This window comes from Canis lupus, chromosome 37 (assembly GCF_003254725.2).
Source record: "Canis lupus dingo isolate Sandy chromosome 37, ASM325472v2, whole genome shotgun sequence".
NCBI lineage: Eukaryota > Metazoa > Chordata > Mammalia > Carnivora > Canidae > Canis > Canis lupus.
In genome coordinates, this window is record NC_064279.1 from 7581141 (window position 1) to 7604316 (window position 23176).

The window sequence follows — 23176 nt, forward strand, 5'->3', positions numbered from 1 at the left end:
CCGCCGCCGCGGGGCGCTGAGCGGAGTCCGGCAGGGCCGCCTGCGGGCGAGGAGCGCGGGGCGCCCGGGGCTGGACTCCGCGGCGGGGCGTGTGCCGCCCGCCCCGGAGAGCGCGGCCGCCGGCCATGGCCCAGGGCGCGGCGGGCAGGGAGGGTCCCGCGCCGCCCGACGCGGCCGGGGGCGAAGACGACCCCCGAGGGGGCCCGGACGCCGCCTGCGGGGAAGGCGTGGCTGCGGCCGCCGGGGGCCGCTGGAGGGACCGCCGCAGCGGGGTCGCCCTGCCCGGCGCTGCGGGGGCCGCGGCTGACAGCGAGGCGGGCCTCCTGGAGGCGGCGCGCGCGACCCCCCGGCGCAGCAGCATCATCAAGGTGAGTGAGGCCGAGCCGCGGGAGCCGGGCTGCGGGGGCCCACGGCGCGGGGACCGGCGCGGGATGCGCGGGGCCCGGGGGCATCCATCGCCGGCTCCGCAGTGTCCCCCCCCCCCCCCGCCCCCCGCTCTCGCCAAACCTTCCTTCCTTCCCCGCCCGGAGGTTCCCAGACCCAGCTCTGGGCCGGGAGAAGCAGAAGTCACTTTTTCTCCCCCGCCCCTGACAGCAGAGGAAAAGTTCCGCTCTGCGTCTTCGCGTTTTGATGGATGCTTTCCCTCATTTTCTCTGAAAGCTTCACTAAGCCGTTGGCGGAAGGAGGAAGGAAGGATTCAGTGTAAATGCTGACCACGGGGTGATTGTGCCCCGCTCCCCAGAGGAAGGGTAGCTGCCCCCCACCGCCGGGCCCCTCCCCCCAGCGCAGTCAAGGAAATGCACGGTTTACCCGCAGACCGACCCACCCGAACAGCCCCCTCCCCAAGCCAGAATAACCCTCTAGACGCAGAAGGTCCCGAAATCCGGAGAAGTGTGAACTTTCCCGGCAGACAGTTTTCAGGGGACCCTCCGGCCCGGTGAAGAGCGACGGTGGAGGATAGTTTCTGCAGCGCAGAAGGCGCCGGCGGAAAGCAGTCGGTGCCCCAAGCAGCATCCCAGGTCTTTGTGGTTGCCATGCATGCGGGGAGAATGCTTCCCCACCCCTCAACCACCGGACAAGATTTCTCCTCGTCTGCTTGGCGAGAAACTTGTAAGCCTTTTCTTTCCCTTATCTCTTTCTGCCTTCCTTCCACTTGGGGCTTGCTTCCTGTTTGAGATCTCATCTTTGGGGTGCATGACATGTGGTAAGGTATCCTGGAAGTCAGAACTCGCCCACAGGCGTTGGAAAAGGGCCTCTTAACATAAACGAATGTGAGTAATCATGTGCATATGAGATTAAAGTTGACTTGGGTAGTCAGCATGAAACTGTATATATGGGTGTGTGTGTATGTATGCGTGTGTGTATCTAGACAGCCAAAGATGATACTGAAAGATGGGCTTGAAACTACTTACTACTTTCAATTTACTTGGTGTGCCTTACATTCAAGACCCTTGCTCAAGGTGAAGCTGTGTAACAAGCCTCATAATGCATGTCTCTTTCTCAAGCTCAAACTCCCCTTGGCAGTGTGGGAAGACTGTGCCCACAGTACATCCACCCAGCTCCAAGTACTGTCTAGGCTTTTCCCCAACACTGACACATGGAAGTTTAAAACCAACAGGAAGATTTCTATATAAAAAGAAGAGTGGGTGGTAGTTGCAAATGACTTGTAGTAGTTTTTGTTATTTTGTGCCTTTAGATGATGTGAAAAGGAGTGTGCTATTCTGGGTGTGAATTTGGATAAAAAGGAAATGATCACTTTTTCTTCTTTTAACCCACAGGTCAGAAAGCATATTATTTTGAAACTTAAAAAAACAGCACAATTAAGAAACAATTATATTTTGGACTCTAAGATATTGATACTACCTGAGGTCCTGTGTGCGTGAAAACAAACACAGCAAGATAATTTAAAATATACCATCATAAAAAGCAGTGGGCTCTATACTGTTGTAAAAAATAAAAGTAACAGAGTGTAAGGAATATACAAATTCTTGCAACTAAATTTGCAATTTTTATTTATTTATTATTTTTTAAAGATTTTATTATTTTTTCATTCATGAGAAACACACACACACACACACACACACACACAGAGGCAGAGACACAGGCAGAGGGTGAAGCAGGCTCCATGCAGGGAGCCCGATGCAGGATTTGATCCCAGGTCTCCAGGGCAGCGCTAACCGGCTGAGCCACGGGGGGCTGTCCTAAATTTGCAATTTTTAAATTGCATTATGTGCTGGTTTATATTCTCGAAAGGGCCCTTGCTGAGTAATTGTGCCTCTATTGTTTTAAAGTTTATTTTTGTGGCAAAAAAGGAGGCAACAGATTATCAGCTTGATCTCTCCCCATCTGATAGTAAAATAAGCATGTAATAAATGGCCTTTATAATGAAAGGTACTAGAAAATGACCAAATTGTTATTATTTTAAATTAGATTTTATTGAAAAAGTAATATAAGCAAATGATAAAAAAACTGTCGCAAGGGAGCATGAAAGGAAGACTCCCAGCTACTCCACACTCCCACTTACATAGTCCACCCCCATAGCTGTTAACACTTTCTTAAGTATCCCTCCAGAAATATTCCATGCATATGAAAGCATATATATCTGTATATATATCTATGGTGAGCTATTGATGTTCTTGATTTATTTATTTATTTATTTTTGTTCTTGATTTATATAATAAAATTTTAACTTAAGTTTACAGGCCTCATATTTTCAAATTTGTTCCAAATGTTTTTTGATTCCTAGTGGGTTGTTCAAATCATTGTGATATGTCAGCTAATCTTTAGGAATAACCTGGAAGGTCATTGATGGGCATGGGTCCTTAGGGTCTGTTTTTAGAGGCCTTCATTCCCTTCCAGTGAGGAAAGAAGCAGGAGATGGGGTTCTGTTCCACACCACCTCTGACATCAAGGACCTTTCTGTGGACATCTTCAATCTGCTGCCCCATGGTTAGTCTACTCTAGCAAAATAAAAAGGAGAGTCTCTAAAAAGGTGTAGATCATATAAGAAATATGTAGCACCTGTTCTATATTGAAAGAAAAATGCCTTCTTCCGAGTTTGGCCAAAGATTCTTTTTATTTGCATTAAAACATACACAGAAAAGAAAGGCTTTAGTACATTTTATGTTAATCAAACTATTAAATGCTGTTCCAAATAGCCTTAGTATAGTGATAATTCATATTCATGATCATAACTGTGAGCCACTGAAAGATTGTGAAATCATCAAATATTATTTTCAGCTCAATTTAAGGTATTACTTCTATTCTAATTATTTTACTGCTAATTCTCTATTAACTTGAATATTAGACAAATCAGAATAGTCCATTCCTCTATCATGCCAGGAAACATATCTTGTATATTAATAAAAGAAATGTCTTATATATTAATAAAAAGGATGTTTTCAGTAAATTTGCCCTCTAATTTGTGAAAACATGATTTTAGTTGAGAAAACAATTTTCTTCTGAGCTAATGAAAACAATAACAATGTTTATCTTTACACATCTTTGTAAGGTCTTCTTTCTACTATAGTTGTGTTTCTTCCCTTATATGCCAGGTCCTAGGTTTTAAAAAATTTAATAGGAGACTTAAACTAGCTTTTCTGGGGATCCCTGGGTGGCTTAGCGGTTTGGCGCCTGCCTTTGGCCCAGGGCGCGATGCTGGAGTCCCGGGATCGAGTCCCACATCGGGCTCTCAGCGTGGAGCCTGCTTCTCCCTCCTGTGTCTCTGCCTCTGTCTCTCTCTCTATGTCTATCATAAATAAATAAATAAATCTTCAAAAAAAATAAACTAGGATTTCTTTAATCCATCATTTTTTTTCCCTGTGTTTTTCCATGTGATTATTTTTGATAGCGTTGACACTGATAAATGCTGCATATTTTTGGTAAGTGCATTGTTGTATACCACAATATTGCAATAGACTGCATCTTAATTGCTTCTTGATGACTTGTGGTTTAAAATGACAAGTTACTTACATGCAAGACTGATAACATCTAACAATTATGTACTATTCTGCATATGAATATATTTCTGTTTAAGAGATTAGACCATTTTTCTACCTAATATTTGGTGTCAACCTTATAGGTTTAAAATATTTAACACTTTAGATTGTAGTTTATGGCTTTTTAACTCTGTAATGTTTTGGAAATTGGAAGCAGTGTAGCTCATTCCATATACTAGATAATGGGAACTGGGGTACAAACATGTTTTCAGAATAGCAGTTGATTTTTCCTCCATTATATGCAACATATTGAAGGGTTCTACTTTTTGCTTTCAATTCTACTTAAGTATGAATTCTCTAGAAGAAATCATCATTTGGGTCTCATGGACATAAGTGTGTGGGATAAAGATGGGAGCTGGGAACGAGGTGCCAATACCTGCACTGAAGCAGCTAAAGTAATCGTTTTGGGGTGTTTTTTTCTGTCATTATTTTATGTCATGGGCAATTCTCAAAACAACACTTTGTCATGTTTGTTATGGGGCTGGTGGAGTGTGTTTCTGAGCCAAAACTTCGAAGATATGTCTTGAGTACCTGTTGACACATGTCAACATTATGATTGTCTTCAGCAGGCAAGATGAATTGTATTCATATTTATCAAGTACCATTTACTATGAGTCAGGCGCTAAACTAGGAGTTTTTATACATTATGTCACTTAATCCTCACAGTAAACCCTCTATAGGATTCATACCCACGTTGCTTAACGCCAGAACTTGTGCTCTTATGCTCTCAGAGGAAGGAAGTCCACAATCCGTGAATACTTTCAATTCACAATCTATGAATACAGTATGAACATTTAAGAGAGTGATGGAAGAGTCTGATTCTTGGGCCCTATGGCTTGGGGGAGAAATTATCCTTTCTTTGCTACCATACTTCCCAACCCAGAACACCTCAAAAAAGATGGCTCCAGGAATGGATGGCAAACCTTTCTGTCTTTGGTCATTTTGTGAGGCCAGCACTGTATTTTAAAAGGCAGAGCAATTTGGCAGATGTCCTATTTGTCATCAATAAATGGAGGCCACATCTGTTGTTTTACGCCAGACCACTTCTCCCATGCCCCTATATATAGTCAGGTTTGTGAGGGAGTGTATTCTCTTTTAGACTGATAGAGAAAGGGAAAAAATACCTGGGGCATAGGAATCTGTAGTATTCTAGGAGAGTGATGAAATGGGGAGTTGGAGCTCTGAAAGTATTTTGTATGACAGTTGTGAAGGGTAACTAAGTATGATTGAAAAATAAAAATTTTAGACACACTTTAAGTTAAATAGGCTTCTGTAAATTGGCTTGGGAATTAATCAACATTGATAGACTTTTTTTTTTCTTTTTTTTTTTTTTTTTGCCTGTAGAAATATGTGTTAAAAGCTCCAAGTAGCCAAATTATGGAAATGTGTGTTAAAAGTTCTCAAATAACCAAATTATGGATAAATTTTGGAAAAACATCCTGATTGCACAGTGGAGCTGGCCAGCCTTTACAATGAATATGCCCTGGTGCCTTCAGTTGGGGGTGTTCCTAAGGTATGATTCAGCTATATAAATAGCGTTGAACTTCTTAGTTTGATCTGGTTTATTATCCCAGCAACTTCAGTCACAGTGTTTACTTTCTCTGAAATTGCCATAGAAACATGGACACATTTCACTTTAGAAGTGGTTGCCTTTCATTGTGGTGCCTTTCTGATCTGATTTCTTATAATACCTCTTAAGAGCATTAGGAATAAATTTTAGATAAAGAGCTTTGTCCTATTTTGATGAAAGATTTTAGAAGCACCTGCCAGTTAGTGTTTGCTATTGCTATCAGAATTTACACTATTTGTTTTCTTTCTTGGAAAATGTTTTAAGTTTCAAAAAGTGTAAGCTAATGACATAGGCATTGAGAAGTGACGTATACATTGCAATTTAGACTAAATAGTTTTTTTCTCAGCCTTTTTCATTTTATAGTAAAGAAATTAGTAATTAAATTTTGTACTGTAAAATGTCAATTGAACACAATTGCCAGATAACACTTCAGGCACAGCAGGGTGTTATGAAAAAACATTCAGAAAACCCAACCTTACCTTTAGTGCGAATGAACAAATAATCCATTATTGCTTCTAGGTGGTGCTGGAGCAAGTGGTCAGGCAGTGGAACAGGGAGTAGCTCAGTCTGCTCTGCTCCTCCATCACTTTTGTTCAGCTTGAATAACTGTGAACATTAAACATAATTCATTTTCAGGAGCAATGTCCAAACTGATATATATCAGTTTCAAGTATTATATATATATATATATATATATATATATATATATATATATATATGATTGTACATTAAAACATGCCAACTTAAAATGACTAAACAGGGGATCCTTGAGTGGCTCAGTGGTTTAGTGCCTGCCTTTGGCCCAGGGCGTGATCCTGGATTCCCGGGATCGAGTGCCACGTGGGGATCGGCATGGAGTCTGCTTCTCCCTCTGCCTGTGTCTCTGCCCCTCTCTCTCTCTCTCTCTCCCTCTCTCTCTGTGTCTATCATGAATGAATAAATAAATAAAATCTTTAAAAATAAATAAATAAGATGACTAAACAGCAGTAAGAGGCAGGAGAAACTTTGTGTTTGTCGATGGGGTCTCAGCACCAGTAAATGAACCATTGGTAATTAGATGGGAAAGGAGAAAAATTTGAACTTTCTATCTAAATTGAAAATAGGAAATCAGTAAACCTTATTATAGTGAAACCCATAAGTTCTATAAAATCTTATATTTTGATAAGTGTTTTTAATAATGTCAAAATGGTTTATTTGTAGTTTTATTGAATCTTATTTATCTCTGTATCCCAGTTCCTATAATAGAGTATAATAGACAAAATTTATTGTGATTATTGAGTATGCTAAAGTGATAATGAAAATTAGCACTAGTCAACTTCTATAACAATAATTTTTTGTCTTATTTTTAGTTGTCACCAACCGTACTGTGTATTTCAGCTAACACTTGATGACAATAAAATCATAGTATGGCAAAATATTGGAATAGTTTCTTGGATTTAAAATCAAATTTGATTTGTCATTTTATTTGTAACATCTTATGTGGGTGGGTTTAAGAGAGATATAATCTAGTTTATTTTCAACCATACCATTTTAACTCACTTCATTAATAATTAATCTAGCATTACTTTGAGAAAAGTGAGATTATACATGGTGAATAGAAAGGAATCATTATATTATCATTAACACTACAGGAAGAAGAAAGGCAGTTTAAATTTGAAGACAGTACAGTCCCTCTAAAGCAAAACAAAACAACCTAAAAATCAAAGTATTTTAGAAAGTATGCTTAGTTTCCAAAGATCTCTTAATTCATATTTGTAAATTTACAAGAGTGTATAGCGATTACAGGCAAGGATGTTGTGTTTTTCCTTAACAATACAACTTTGTATTCGAAGTATTAAAACATCCTTGAAAGATGATATCTGCTTTGTTAATTTCTTTCATACAGACCTGTTCAAGAGCCCTTTAAAGGATGCTGTCTGTATTAAACTAAGCATGGGCAATATGCATAAGTTGGCGAACTTGTATTATTGTGTGGTACAATGCGATGGTTAGAAATGATTGTGAGATTGTACACAGAACACCTTCTCTGTGAGGTGTTGAGGGAGATAAATGCACAAAGAAGGCAAAAGAGACAATACCAAGATTTCAAGGCAGAACTCTAAGACATTGAACCGGATCATCTTGTCGGGGCTTGCCCCTAAGATACAAGTGATTTCAGATAGCCTGTGTGCTGAAAATCCACACCCCACATCCCAGATCTGACAGTCAATGATGAGGCTGGGCTGCTCAGGAGCACAACTCTTAGGGCCAGAGTCAGCAGTGGGAGAATGTGTTCCCTCTGAAGCCTCACTTGAGTCAGGCTGGGTTAGGGTTGCGCTCAGAAATAGGGCATCAGTGTTGGAAGAACAAGTGCAAACTGCACTGTTCTGATCCCCTTCGTGTCAGTCCTTGTTGTTGGATTCAGGGCAGAGACAGGACACCACGGTATGTACACTCTGACCTTTCTCTCCTTTGAAAGCTTCACTTCCATAAAACATAGTCTGTCATAGTCCTGGGACTTGCAGTTTTCTTAATTATCACGACTAATTTTTGGAGGAAGAGGTAAGGGAGGAGGGCATAGGAGTTCGTGCTCCCCGTAGGGGTTGACGGGTAAGATGCAAAGACCTCTTCAGCATTTGGTGAGCTGTTTTGAAATATTTTATTTTTTAAAGATTTTATTTATTTATTCATGAGGAACACACACACAGAGAGAGGCAGAGCTACAGGCAGAGAGAGAGAGAGGGAGAACCAGGCTCCATGCAGGGAGCCCGACGTGGGACTCGATCCTGGGTCTCCAGGATCAGGCCCTGGGCTGAAGGTGGCGCTAAACCGCTGAGCCACTTGGGCTGCCCTTGAAATATTTTGGAATGATCGACTCTATGCTATAATTAACTATTACGTATTTAGAAATTTTATTAATAATTAAATATATTTGCTTTTACATTTAATCTAATAGATAAAACATCTTGAAGAGATTTTCCTATAGAGATATTTTCTTTATAATATTAGCAAAAGCTTTTATAACTTCTATTATAGTCTGACATTCTAAGCACTTAATGTGTGTTAAACTTAGTCAAACCTCACAATAACGATGAGAGGGGTGTTTTTTATTATTATCTCCATTTTTATAGATGGAGAGATAAGTGACATGCCCAAGGTCACATAGTTAGCAAATGGCCAAGCTAAGAAATAGACTCAAATAGTCTAGCTCTAAAGGTTGCTTTAATCTTTATGTTATTCATCCTCTTAAATAATACTGATTTAATCCTCAGCCACTGGGGATGGAATGGGAGACATTTTATGCTTACCTTGAAAACTAAGTTTAGCTGGCAAATCTAAAGAAGTGATTCTGAAGATAGTTTTGGGAGGCTCTTAAGGATTATTTGAATCATTTTTTTGAGTACCTTTTTAAACTTCCGTAACCTTTCATGTGAAATACCTTTACTTGACTTTACATTAGTATTGTGCTCCACCTTACCTTGAGAGGAGTGGAATTCCTATTAGCATTTTACTCTTTGACCAGAATTAGCATCTTTATCACGAGACAGAGTTTATGATCCAACTTTGTTATGAATTACACAGGCTAAGGATGGATTGTTACTTAATCACTGCAACTTGATATCATTTATTTTATAGTTTGATAGTTTTGTCTTCTAGCATCAATAAATCAATAAGGAATATTTGAGTTTCTAACTCAAAGAAGTTACAATTTTGTTAAGTGGTAGTGTATATGATGTTGTATGATTGAGATTTCCTTCCAATTACATTTGAAGTAAGTATAGTTCCTCACACATAGGAGAAGCTTGGCAAATATTTGTGGAATTCCATTAAACTGAAAGTCTGTGTAATCATGTAATTTGGGGGAGCGTTTAGAAATTCCAAAGTCAATATGTGGGAAATTCAAATACATGATTATGTCAAGAAATTACTGTGCTTATGGCTGCTTATTGTGTTAAAGGTAATGAGTCTATTTTGCTGTTTAGAGATCTAGTACAATGACCAGATGGTACCCAGAGGTTTGTCCCCATCACTTGGAAACTGGCTAGATATTAAAAGCATAGTCAGCTCTTTTGTTGAAGCACTCATATGTTAGCGTTTATTATTTATCCACAGTTAAATTATTATTCTTAAAGGTTTTATTTATTTATTTATTTATTTATTTATTTATTTGAGAGAGAGAGAGAAAGAGCACAAAGTGGGAGGAAGGAGCAGAGGGAGAAGGACAAGCAGACTCCACACTGAATGTGGAGCCCAATGTAGGGCTCAATCCCAAGACCCTAAAATCATGACCTGAGCTGAAATCAAGATTTGGCTGCTTAACAGACTGAGCCACCCAGGTGCCCTGGTGTCTTTTATTGAAAAGACATTGGCCTTTGGCTTTTTCTTTCTCTTTCTTTCTCTTTCTTTTTCAGTTGCAGCATTTGCACTGTAAGATAATTTGTCATGCTCTCTTAAAGTGGATATTTTTTTTGAAAGAAAAAAATTAGGCTTTCCCCAAACACCTGAAACTTAAAAGAAATATTTTTCCTATACTTTCTCTTGTTCAGTAAGTATAGGATCAAGCTAGTTGTGTGATAAATGCAGTGGAGTGCACATGATGTGTATATGTGTGTACACACTTGTGTTAGATACAGTGAAAGTCCGAAGCTTCAATAGCAGATGACCTTTTGATCCTATAGCTGTCTGTCCTACGTCTGGAGTGATCCAGAGATGTGTGTCACAAAAGTAGCTGCAAGGGCTATGAGAAGTCATACTCAGAAGTGTTAGCAGTTAAGCTTGACCAGACGTTGAGATTTCTGGAGTTTGCCAGAAAAGAGAAAACTAAGGATCAGGGTGTGTTAGAGGGGAATAGAGTCAGATGGACCATATTTATAAATGGACAGGGTAAATGGCTTAAAAAAAATGTCTCTTTACCTGGATCACTCTGCCAGAAGTTGTACATTTGGGAATTCAGGTTTTTTTTGGATTTTGATGCTTTCTGGAGAGCCTTTTAACTAATTAACACCTCATACCTCAACACACCTAACAGTAATTGGTGGGCACAAAGCACTTTGAGCTGAGAGATTCCTGGGAAGGATCTAGGAAGGATTGATCTGGGTTTTTGATCAAAATACTTGGCATTAAGGATAAGTTTTGTCTACTTTGCTGATTTTCTAGCCTCAGCCCCAGGAAAGTCCGAGGAAATTCTTCATTGTTGCACCCTCAGCATGACAGTTTCACCACTACAGAGAAATGGCTTCTGATGAAAAGGCCTAATATAGAAGTTAGTGTAACCAGATAGAAGTAGCGGGGAGTGCTGGAATGAACTATTATAGCTTAAGACAAAAGGTTTGATGTTTTACAGCTTCAGGGGACCACAAACTGTTGTGTTCAGCCATCAGCCCTGTTCTTATAGAGAAGTGGCTTTCACTACTGCCCTTGCCCCAGGATAAATGGGGGGACAACTGAGAGGGAGGAAGTAATCTTAGAGCTGAGTTATGGTTCCTGAAGAGCCTCTTCCTTTCACCTTCCTCATTGTTAGGGGTAAGAGCTCATGACCTTTGCTGAGGCTGAGAAAGGACTGGAGAGAATGTGTAATGGTGGTAGCATCCAACAGTCTCCCTCTCTACCAAGTCTACAAATAAGTTGGGACTGGTGCTCATCTCCTCTCTAGAAGGTACTGAGTCCCTCTTTGGAAGGGACTATCAGAGCCCCTAATGCTGTTCTGGGTGTGAAGAAAGGGGACACTATAGAAGATGGCCAGGCCTCTTGCTGGTGCCCCACCCAAAGAAGCCATTTGGGTAGAGGGACTTTTAACAAAATGCTGGGACAGGGGCTGGGTGAGGGGTAAGAGGAAGAGGTCAGTATCCAAGCCAGACCTCTAATGCCAGGATAATGAATATGCAGGAAAGAAGGAGACTGTGGAGAACAAGGAACTCTGTGGAGAGTCTGCATTTGGATGCCTGCCTCACAGAGAGAGCCAAAGGTCAGTTTAATATTAACCTGAGGAGCAGAGAAAACCAACCCAGTGAGGCCTGCAACATCCTTCTGGGACTATTTCTGGGAAGACCTGGACCTCTCCTATCCCTCTTCCGCTGAGCTCTAGGAGGGAAGTGCAGAGAGGAAGAGAAATGGAGAAGTGGGTAGAGTAGACCAACCCCCAGGTCCAGTCACTATAACCACCATTCTAGCTTGCCTTGTGGGTAATAGGGTAAGGAAGAGACTTTGAATTGAACATGAAATTGACGTTTTAAAATGAATAGGACTGAGTTTTTAAGAACTTGAAAGAACCCTTCTAATAATTGAGAGAGACTGAAATAATATGGAGTCTGAGTGAGCTATTGGTAATAATCAGAGTATCCAGAGGAAAAGAAGACCCAAGATGGTATAGTTGGGAGAAACCAGTTGTGGGAAAAAGAACTCACATTTAAAGTCTAAGAATTTGAGACTGCTTAATTATCAATGACATCATTATAGAGTTGGAGACCTTAGAGATCATTCTCTAAATTTACCCCTTCATTTACTAAGCATGGCTGTCCACCAACTCCCCCATTTATCCAGGGCACCATTATAGAGAACAGTTTGTGATGCCATGTATACGGAATGGAGGATTCTTTAAAGATTTCATGGTATAGAACGATAACAGGTACTAATATTGTCAAGATCTTACATAACCTTTAATTCTTCTGATAGCCTGATAAGACACAGCTATCATTATAATTTTAACCTTAGAGATGAGGAAGCTGAGGCTCTGAGAGGTGTGAAAACTTGTTTTAGGTCTCAAGCTATTAAGGTGGGTGGGAGGACAGATTTTTTTTTGTCCCTATTTTCTTTTATTCAACAAACCTGCAACTCCAATACTCCAAATTTCAAAAAAAAAAAAACAAAAACAAAAACAAAAACAAAAAACAAAACAAAACAAAACAAAAAACACCAGTGATTTAAGAACATATTGATCTGGTTGGAATGGGGCCAGGCAGAAAACAAAGTTAAGGCGGTTCAACCTTGCATTGATCTGCAATAAAAGCAACCACCATTTATTGAGCTAGGTGCACATACATCATTTCATTTAAGTTGGAATTCAGAGGGATCTAAAAAACAGTAATAAATCAAAGGTGATTGTTTTGGCACACGTCCTAGATTGAGAGTTTGGGGTTCTTACTGATCCAAATGTACATTTTAGAAACCTTAAATATATAGCTGCTGTAAGAAATTACCACAAGCTTAGCGGCTTCAAACAACACCAATTTATTATCGTGTAGTTCTAGAGGTCTGAATTCTGAAATGTGCCTCACTTGGTTAATATTGAGGTATCGTCAGGGCTATGTTCCTTTTTGGAAATTCTTGGGAAAATCTGTTTTCTTGATCTTTGTAGGTGTCTAGAATCTGCCTCCTTTTTTTGGGATCATGGACTCTTTTATCTTCAAAACTAGTGCTGGCTGGTGGAGGCTTTCTCACAGCATCTACCTTAATTTTGATTTTCTACCTGTCCCCATCTAATTCTTGTGCCTCCCTTTTCCACATTAGAGGATCCTTGGGATTATATTAGGCTGGCTAACCCAGATAATCCATGGTAATCTTCCTCTTTTAAAGTTGGTTGATGAGCAACCTTAATTCCATCTGTAGTGTTAATTCCCCTTTGCCATAGAAACAAATGTATTCACAGGTTCTGGAGAATAGAACATGGAAATCTTTGGGGGCCAGGATTCTATCACATTCTAGTTTCATAACTAGGTAATGGCTATAGTGACGATTTTCTCCAATTTCAGATGAATTCTATGATTCCTTAAACAAAATGACAATTTGTTAACAAATATGAATTGTCCATTGTGTTGAGTCCGGATTTTGATAGTTTATTTTATTTTAAAAATATTTTATTTATTTGAGAGAGATAGATCTCACACGTGTGGTCAGGCACACGAGCAGTGGGGAGGGGCAGGGTGAGGAGAAGGAGAAGCAGACTCCCCATTCAGCAGGGAACCAGATGCTCAGGGCTCAATCCCAGGACCCATAAACCCCCAGGGATTATGACCTGAGCCAAAGGCAGATGCTTAACCAACTGAGTCACCCAGGTGCCCCTTGATATCAGTTTTAAAGAAAAACAACTAGTTTACGGATTTTAGGAACATTTCATTTCTAAATGCATCTGTAGTTTTACATGATCTATGTTTTTATGCCTTAATATAGAACTTTAATAGAAAATCAAACTGAAAGAATCCTTAGAGTTTACTTAGTTGAATCTACCTCTTCGCAGATTTGGAAACTGAGACTTAGGTTACATACTTCCTCGAATCATAAAATAAATTGATAGAGAACTGCTTTTTATGATCTTACAAGATTTTTAAAAAAAGAGGATTCACATTTCTGAGTTTATTCTGAATATATCCTTCACAACAGGGGCACCTGGGTGGCTCAGTCTATTAAGCATCTGACTTCAGCTCAGGTTATGATCTCAGGGTCCTGAGACTGAGCTCTGTGTTCAGCTTCCTGCTCAGTGGGAAGTCTACTTGTCCCTCTGCCCCTCCTCCCACTTGGGCTTACTCTCTCTCCCAAATAAATAAATAAAATCTTTAAAAAAATATATTTATATCCTTCATAACAATTGAAGGACAATTTCCAGGTTCTCACAACATTCTTGCATGTTTGATTTGATTCTGAGTAGAATGTAGCTCTGAAACTCTCTGAGGAAAATAGATACCACTGATCTCTATATTTGGGCAAATGTTCACCTCTACCCTCACTGTTAAAAGTATAAAACTTCCCAAATCATAATTGGTGAAAAAGGGATGATGTTGCAGGCAGAGGAAGATTTTCTTTGGTGAAGATGGGGGTAGTTTTGTTAGGGAATGAGACTATTTAATTTTCCTTTAAGAGGATGTTGATGAGTCCTGGTGGCTAGTTTGTAAAATCAACTATTTATTTTACCTTTTTCAACTTTAGTGAGTTCCACTAGAAGAATTACACTGTGGGCAGCCCGGGTGGCTCAGCGGTTTAGCGCCGTCTTCAGCCCAGGGCCTGATCCTGGAGAGACCCGGGATCATGTCCCATGTCGGGCTCCCTGCGTGGAGCCTGCTTCTCCCTCTGCCTGTGTCTCTGTGCCTCTCTCTTTTCTGTGTCTCTCATGAATAAATAAATAAATAATCCTAAAAAAAAAAAAAAAGAATCACATTGTAGAAGTTACTTGTAAGACCTATACAAAACACATACTTACCTGACCCTTGGGTCATTATTTTCTGTAGATTGTCAGTGTAAGTACTGCCCATGTGGTAACGTAAAGTGTTAAAATAAGAGTAAAGTTTACAGTCTCTTTAGTGCTGCATATATTAAAGTGTAATTTCCATGTAAGCTTACAACATAGAGAACCATTTGCTATCTGGTTTTATGGATAATAAGATCAACTGATGGAATGTTTTCTATTGTATAAAGCCTGTTAAAAGCCAGAAGAGAGAAGGGTACTCTCCTTTGACTTTGGGATCAATTGAGGACATAAAGTGTTTATGTAGTGGATATGGTGGCATTAAACAAGATTAAAAAAGTTGGAATTATAATTTAAGAAGTTCCTGGATGTAGATATTAGATATTTACTTACATAAAACAAAAACACTGCACAGGATATTTTTGTTGTTCTGAACTCCTTCAAGAAAAGTCTGGAGGAAACCAAACTGTGGCTTAAGTCCTTTAATAATTATGACTAATATCTTACTATCTTTAAAACATTTTTTTAACAAAGTACAAAACATTGCTCTGAGGCTTCTTATGGACATAAAAGCTTAACTTTGTGTTTATCTGATTATGTCTTAGATCTTTCTGAACTCTAATTCATGGTTTTGATTTTTATTTTTAATTTTTGGAAAACAGTTGGAAATGGTTTGAATATTGTAAAGATCAAGTAGATGACTAAGGTAGATTATTTGTTTTATTCTTATAGGGATCTCGGTGCTATGACCTTCAAGGGACTGTCATTGTAATTTTTTTTCAAGTGTTTTTTTCTTCTATCACTTGGGTCTTTTCCTTCCTAAACTATTCTGTTTCCAGCTTTCAAAAAGTGTACCATTGGTGGTGGTACCCAGCCCTTGAAAGTACTGCTTACTTTAGATGGTTGGCTTGATATACACCAGAATTTAAAATTTCACTCTAAAAAGCTTTATTAAAGGTAGAATTTAGCTGAGAATATTGTATTGAGAATATTGTACACAGATCTCTGAGCCTTTGAAATTAAGGAGTTCACTCTCCATATTTATAAATAGTTTTTCATTTCATTTCATTTATTTTCGTTTAGGAAGCTCAGTTGCTCTAACAAAGAGATCCAAACATATAGTGGCTTAAACAAGATGGTAGTTTATTTCTCTAATAGGTAACATTCCACCGGTAGGCAGACTATAAATCAGGTAAGCAGCTGTGCTCCATAAAGGAATTTAGGAATCCAGATTCTTTTGTCTTCTTTTTGGGCCATCCCCTTGGCATGTTTGTTTTCTTGTACCTTTGATTAAACTGTCTCACCACCACCATATCCCCCTTCTAGCCCATAGGAAGGAGGAAAACAAAGATGGAGGGCAAGTAGCTTTTCTAAAGGAAGTGATCTGTAAGCTGCACATGTCACTTCTACTCATATCCCATTGGCCCATTATTGATATGACCATAACCAGCTACAAAAGACTGGGAAATGTAGTCTCTACCTAGGTGGCTATGTGTCTCCGCTTAAAGTTTAGCAGATTTTTATTAGTAAAATAAAGAAGTTTTGTTAAGGTTAAAAGAATTAGTTATATATATATATATATATATATATATTATATATATGTATATATAAAATAAATATATATATATTTATTTATTCCAGTCGTGGAATATATATGTATATTTTAATGCTTTCTTTTTTTTTCCTTAAAGGTTTTATTTAATTGTTCATCTCTCACACACACACACACACACACACACACACACACAGAGGCAGAGACAGGCAGAGGGAGAAGCAGGCTCCCTGTGGGGAACCCGATGTGGGACTCGATACCAGGACCCTGGAATCACGCCCTGAGCTGAAGGCAGATGCTCAACCACTGAGCCACCTAGGCATCCCAGTCATGGAATATATTTTTAACTTGGAGAAGGAATCATAGTGTTTTGTAATATGAGGGAGTTCAACATTTCTGTAATATGTTTTTGGATTCACATTGTTTGATTTGGTTAGGGCAACTGCTGAGAACATAACTCATGTGCATAACACCCCATTTCCATACCTGTATGAACCAGTTAACTTCAAAATTGTGTCTCACAGAGGTGGACTGCACTTTTTATTGACTCACAAATGTATACCATATGTGAATCATAGAGAAACTCCAAACAAGAGCAGTACAGTATGTCTTGAAAAACTACTATGTGCTCCACACTGTGGGAAAGAATCTAATGGAGTATCTTCAGTGAGCCTTTGGAGGTTGTCATGTGCAGTTAACCATAGTAGAGCTGGAACCTCTGTAGATGGGTAGATATTGGCCTCCAGGCAGTAGGGAGCTCCCTCACTCGCAGGGGAGCCAATTTCATTTTCAGGTGACTGTCGTTTGAAAATATTCATATGTTGAGCCCAAATAAAATTCCTCTCTGATGCATTTCCTTGTCAGTATGATTTCTATCTCAGTAGCTAGATTAATTTTAATTAATTAATTTTAATTTAATTAATTTAACTAATCTCAGTAGCTAGATTAAGTTTAATCTATCTCAATAGCTAGATTAAGTTTAATTACTTGTGTGACAACTTTTGACATATTTGAAAGGAGTATCCCATACTCCCACCATAATATAATCCCTGACATTTATCGAGTTCTTGACAGGTCTTAGTGTTCTAAGCATTTTACATGTATTAACTGACTTAAGTCTCACTGGGGTTATGAATTAGGGACTGTCTACTCCATTTCATTGATGAGGAATTTGAGGTATAGAAAAGTTAAATAACTTGCCCAGATTAACACAGCAAGTAAGTGATGTACTCTTCTTTATCAGTATTTTAAAACTTTGTTTGTAGACCCCAACGCTGGTTGCTATGCCAGTTGCACTGTGGTCAACTGTATTAGACTGTTTAACCTCCCTTCTTCTGGATGCTGTATTTCTTTTTTTTTTTTTTTTTTAAGATTTTATTTATTTATTCATAGGGACAGAGAGAGAGAGAGGCAGAGACACAGGCAGAGCAAGAAGCAGGAAGCAGGCATCATACAGAGAGCCTGACGTGGGATTCAATCCAGGGTCTCCAGGATCACGCCCTGGGCTGCAGGCGGCGCTAAACCGCTGCGCCACCGGGGCTGCCCTGGATGCTGTATTTCTATGAATGCAGCCATCAGGATAATTTTCCTTCTGAGGAAAAAAACCCACCCATATTTCATTGATATAAGTTCAGCAAGTTGTCTTTGTATTCTAGAGGCTTTGCTCCTGAATTTGAGAGGATCTGATGGGTTGACTAAACACAGGCTGGATATGGCAGCTCCATTAAATTTAATATGCTGTGGAAAGCCATTGTAATTTTCTTAAGTGGGGGGAAGAGTAATTGGTTAAAAAAAAGTAGTTAAGGAAGATTTCCTTAATAGCTATGTGAAACAATGGAGATGAATTATGGATTAAGAGAGTGGCTAAAAGTTTCCAGAATTAGGTGCTAAGTCCAGGAGGTAATGTAGCACTACCTTTAAAGGGGTAGATTCTAGAATTAGACTACTAGAATTGGAATCCTGATTCTTTGTTTATGAACTATGTGATGTCAGGCAGGTTACCTAATCTCTTTGACCCTCAGCTTTACAACTGTAATAGAACCTACCTTGTAGGGTGGTTGGGCAGATGAAGTGAGAGAATTTATATAGAGTGCTTAGCTAAGTAGTTGGCACATGGTAGATAGTCAACAAATGTTAGTTATCATTTAGAAATGGAAAAGAAAATCTGAGACTAGTATTGAAGTAGGAATTGTCATGAATTTTCAGAGATATAAAGGAATCAGTAAGTAAAAATAATTCCTAAGATTCTGATCATGGAAGTCTTTGAATAGAGTGTTTTTTTTTTTTAACTATATATTTCTTTTTTTTTTTTTTAAGATTTTATTTATTTGAGGGACAGAGAGAGCAAGGCAGGGGGAGTGGCAGAGGGAGACGGAAATGAGGCTCCTCACTGCGTTGGGAGCCCGACATGAGGCTCGATCTCAGGACCCTGGGATCACGACCTGAACCAAATGCAGATGCTCAACTGACTGAGCCACCCAGCTGCCCTGAGAGTGGTATTTTTGAGTTATGGAGCAAAACTTGTCTTTAGCTGTTGTATATAATCTAATCTAATTTGGGATGATCTCCTTTCTAAAGTGTTGGGGACTCCAGTGTCTCTGCTCATGGTCTTTGATGTTGTAGAGATTGGTTGTCATTGATTTTTCTCTGATTTCTTGCAGCATTACAAAGAGAGTGCACAGAAACTTTGATTTTGGTTTATGTAGTTGTTAAAGAAAATAAAGTTTCCCATCCCTACCAAAAAAATTCTGTAAACCAACCAGCAGTATTTGTAATTGTTATTTTCTTTGCTCCTTCTGATAAACAATTGTGCAGTTTTTGCTAGAGGGTCAGGTTTGTGCAAAGATGGGTTTCAACTTCCACAAATTCTAGAGTGAAAGAATGAGCATTTGTGAGTTTAGCGTAGCTCTGTTTATTTCAGCAAATGATTTTTTAAGTGCCTGCTGCATTTGACACACTGCTGTGTGCTCAGTTTTGATCATTCTCTTAGCTAAAATCTCATCTTAAGAACCGTATATAATAGAGCTTTTTTTTCTTGCTTCAAGTTGATTTAAAATTTAGAAAAAGCCCCCATAACCCCCACCTTGGCACTAACTCAGCCTTAAGGGACACCTAAAACTTAGTAAAGGTATGCATTAGAAATAGCTTCCTATTAATTTAGCTGAACTGGTTTTACCTTATGATTCAACTAAATCTGCTTTATATTGAACAAAAGACCTCTCATGGATAATTACTTCGAGTCTTTTTATTCTCTCGGAATGAGGCACATTTTGGGAAAGTTTGTGAATACATACAGAATGTGAATGAAAACTTGACTACGTATTAAGAAAATCATGTCTGACTCAGACTCAGGTTTTCTGTTCTGTTTTTCATGTTTGACTGTGAATTCCTTAAAAGCAAGAACTCTTCCAAACTGTTTGGTTTGTGGTCCTTAGAAGGGACCACAAAGGGAGAGAGTATAATGCTTTGTAAAGATGGAGACTTTAAATAAATAATGACCAATCTTTAAATAAATCCTTAAAATTAAGGAAAGGAGTGAACTATAACGTTGGCAGCTATTGCTCAATTTATTATGAGTAATAGTATGGTTAGGGGCAGTGCTGTTTGTTTTTGTTTCTGAAGCCTTTTCAAGCAAGGCTGCTCAGAATCCACAGGACTTTCCCCTCATCTTCTGTCTTAGGTGTTGCCACCTGCCAGGTTCTTATAGGTGAGGTGCAAGTTAGATTAGAAGAGGATATATAACATTTCCTGTCTCTCTCCTTATACTTATTAGATTTAAACCATAGCTTATTTTATAATTATTGTCTTTTTGGTATCATGTTTTTTATTTTTATTGAGATACAACTGACATGTGATATATTAGTTTCAGGTATACAACATAATGATTTGATATTTGGGTATAGTGTGAAATGATCACCACAATAAAGTTTGACTAACATCCAGTTACAATTTTTTTTCTTCTGATGAGAACTTTTAAGTTCTACTTTCTTAGCAACTTTCCAATATACAATACAATGTTATTAACTATAGTCACTATGCTGGAAAGTATATCCCCAGCACTTACTTATTTTATAACTGGAAGTTTGTATCTTTTGACCACCTTTACCCATTTATTTAACCTACCCTCAACACTGTACCTCTGGCAACCAACAATCTGTTTTCTGTATCTCTGACTTTGATATTTTTTAAGATTCCATATATAAGTGAGAGATTTTTCTTTCTCTATCTGACTTGATTTACTTTACATAATGCCCTCAGGGTCTCCATCCATGTTATTAAAATGACATGGCTTCCTTTTTTAACAATGGCTGAATGAGATATATTTATATTTTATTTATATCTATATATATCTATATATCACTTTTTTTTATCCATTCATCCATTGATGGGCACTTAGGTTGTTTCCATGTCTTACCTGCTGTAAATAATGCTTCAAAAAACACGGAGGTGCATGTATCTCTTTGAGTTAGTGTTTTCATTTCTTTTAGATAAATACCCAGAAATGAATGCTGGATCCACTGCATCCTTTATTAAGGCATCCTGGGTATTTGGAATTTTGGCTAGAATCCATGTACAAACCAATGAATTCAATCTGGAAGCTTATAGTAAGAACTAAAGATAATATATTGCTGCTGAATGACCTTGGGCTCAAAGTAGACCTATCAGTAAACTTAATTGAGGAGCCAGTGTTTCTGGAAATTTAAAGGCTGTAAACTCTTTTAGTAGAACATATAAGCACTATTATTTAAGTTTATCAGCTATTACCTTGATTTTGGCAGAAGGAAATCAATTAGAACCTTATTATAAACACTGGGAAATTATAGCATCCTTAGTTTATTCTTATTATTAGTCTCATCTTGCCAACTTTGACAAGAGCGATCACGTTAGATTTTTTTTTCTTGTGTCCTCTATAGCTCCTACTAAGCATTAGGCACAGTCTTGGTTTATTTCTCTCCCAGACTGAATCAAGATCACTTACTCTATTCTATATTCCCGAAAGAATTCTTTACCTGAGTTACACAGTCTACTATTGCTGGATTCACTTTATTTAATAGGAACTTAAATCTTTGGGAGTCAGCTTGGGTGGGGAAGGGGACAGAGACTTGAGAATTTGATCTGGGATCCTGGAATCTCAGCTTTGCTACTTAAAAATTGTGTGTTCATGAGCAAGTTTTAAAACTTTTTCTAAAAAAATAAAAAATAAAAATAAAACTTTTTCTAAGCCTCAGTTTCTTCTTTGTTAAAATGGGAGTTATGAAGTGAAATAAGTCAATCAGAGTAAGACAGTTATGATATGATCTCATTCATATGTAGAGTTTAAGAAACAAAACAGTATCAGAGGGGAAGTGAGGAAAAAATAAAACAAGATGAAATCAGAGAGGGAGACAAACCATAAGAAATTCTTAATCGTAGGAAACAAACAGGGTTGCTGGAAGGGAGAGAGATGGGGATATGGGGTAACTGAATGATGAACATTAAGGAGGGCACGTGATGTAATGAGCACTGGCTGTTATATAAGACTGATGAACGACTGACCTCTACTACCTCTGAAACCAATAATATATTATATGTTAATTAATTGAATTTAAACAAAATTTAAAGAAAAGAAAAAAATGGGAGTTATGACGCCTGTTTTTCAAGTTTGCTATAAGGCCTATAGATGAGGGATGCACAGTCTATATAGATATATTTAAGATATATTTTAGGCTGTACTTAAAAAAAGGAGGACTTGACAAGACATTTAACTAGCAGCTTCTTTAAGAAAAATATGACCATTGGGTAGTAATGAAAAGTCTATAATTCTTTTTTTTTTTAAGATTTTATTTGTTTATTCATGAGAGATACAGAGAGAAGCAGAGACATAAGCAGAGGGAGAAGCAGGCTCCCTGCAGAGAGCCCATTGTGGGACTTGATTCCAGGACCCTGGGATCATAACCTGAGCCAAAGGCAGATGCTCAACCACTGAGCCACCCAGGCACCCGAAAAGTCTATAATTCTATAAACTTTACAGCACATTTTATATGCTTTCCTGGCAGCTGTGGTCAGTATTTCTTCTGAGTGTGTTTTCACTCACAATAGCAGTGTGCTAGTGTTCTAAGAAGCAACCCTATGCAATCCGATGGTCTGCCACCATCTCTTGATCAAACCATGTATGACATTTATTCAGTCAAATTATCCTTCTGTTATCATTAGATGCTTTCCCCACAATCATTTAAATTAATGTGTGCGAATATGGGCCATGTCTGACATCTGAGCTCTGACACCTACACCTCATTCTGTGAGTTACAACTAAAATAAAAACGAAAGCAATTCTTTTGGTAATTATATATAAAGAGATTTCTTGGTTGTGACAAATTTTGTCTTTTTTGTTCAAATATTGAAAATTAATTTGATATATAATACTACATATGCCAGGGTGGGGGATGTGGGTCTAGTGTCTCATTATTCAATGTTTTATGTTATTGTATCTTTAAATATATAATTAATATCTCTGCTATGGTGCCAAGGCCACCGAAATTTGACTCTTCTAACAGCCTTTTTGGCAATGCCCATCATTTTTTTTCATGCTATGATACATTTGGCAAAGTTACTTTTAATGATTGATTCATTCAACTGTTCATTGATACTTCTGCTATTTGTGATAAGAATATACTTTGTAATGGAAATTCAGAGGTGATGATGGGAGACATGCTTTGTACCCAATTTATTAAAACTAGATCTCATATAGGAAATAAGTGCTTTGAAAGGGGTTTAGATCTGAACTCCAAGCTATGTACTTAAAAATGCTTATTGAACAAATGAATGTATTAGCCCCATATATCAGTTTGCTGGATATTTCCACAATCTCCAGATTTCCCCTTTTCTGTGTTCCGCATATACCCAGGTGCCCTTCTAGCAATCTG

The 23176-nt window shown here is 38.4% G+C and overlaps 1 protein-coding gene and 1 long non-coding RNA gene across 2 annotated transcripts in view; both read left to right on the top strand.

The window, feature by feature from the left end:
• The first annotated feature begins 125 nt into the window (after nucleotides 1-125).
• The window catches only part of PLCL1 (phospholipase C like 1 (inactive)), a 327967-nt gene continuing 304916 nt past the window's right edge, over nucleotides 126-23176 (top strand). The window contains exon 1 of the mRNA XM_025442016.3: nucleotides 126-368. Coding sequence (XP_025297801.1) covers nucleotides 126-368 — 243 coding nt within the window. The remainder of the gene's footprint in view (nucleotides 369-23176) is intronic.
• LOC112656632 (uncharacterized) overlaps nucleotides 401-23176 on the top strand; it is a 34831-nt gene continuing 12055 nt past the window's right edge. Inside the window, exons 1-3 of the long non-coding RNA XR_003134529.3 lie at nucleotides 401-1969; nucleotides 2860-2949; nucleotides 5343-5511. This is a non-coding gene — a long non-coding RNA (uncharacterized LOC112656632). The remainder of the gene's footprint in view (nucleotides 1970-2859; nucleotides 2950-5342; nucleotides 5512-23176) is intronic.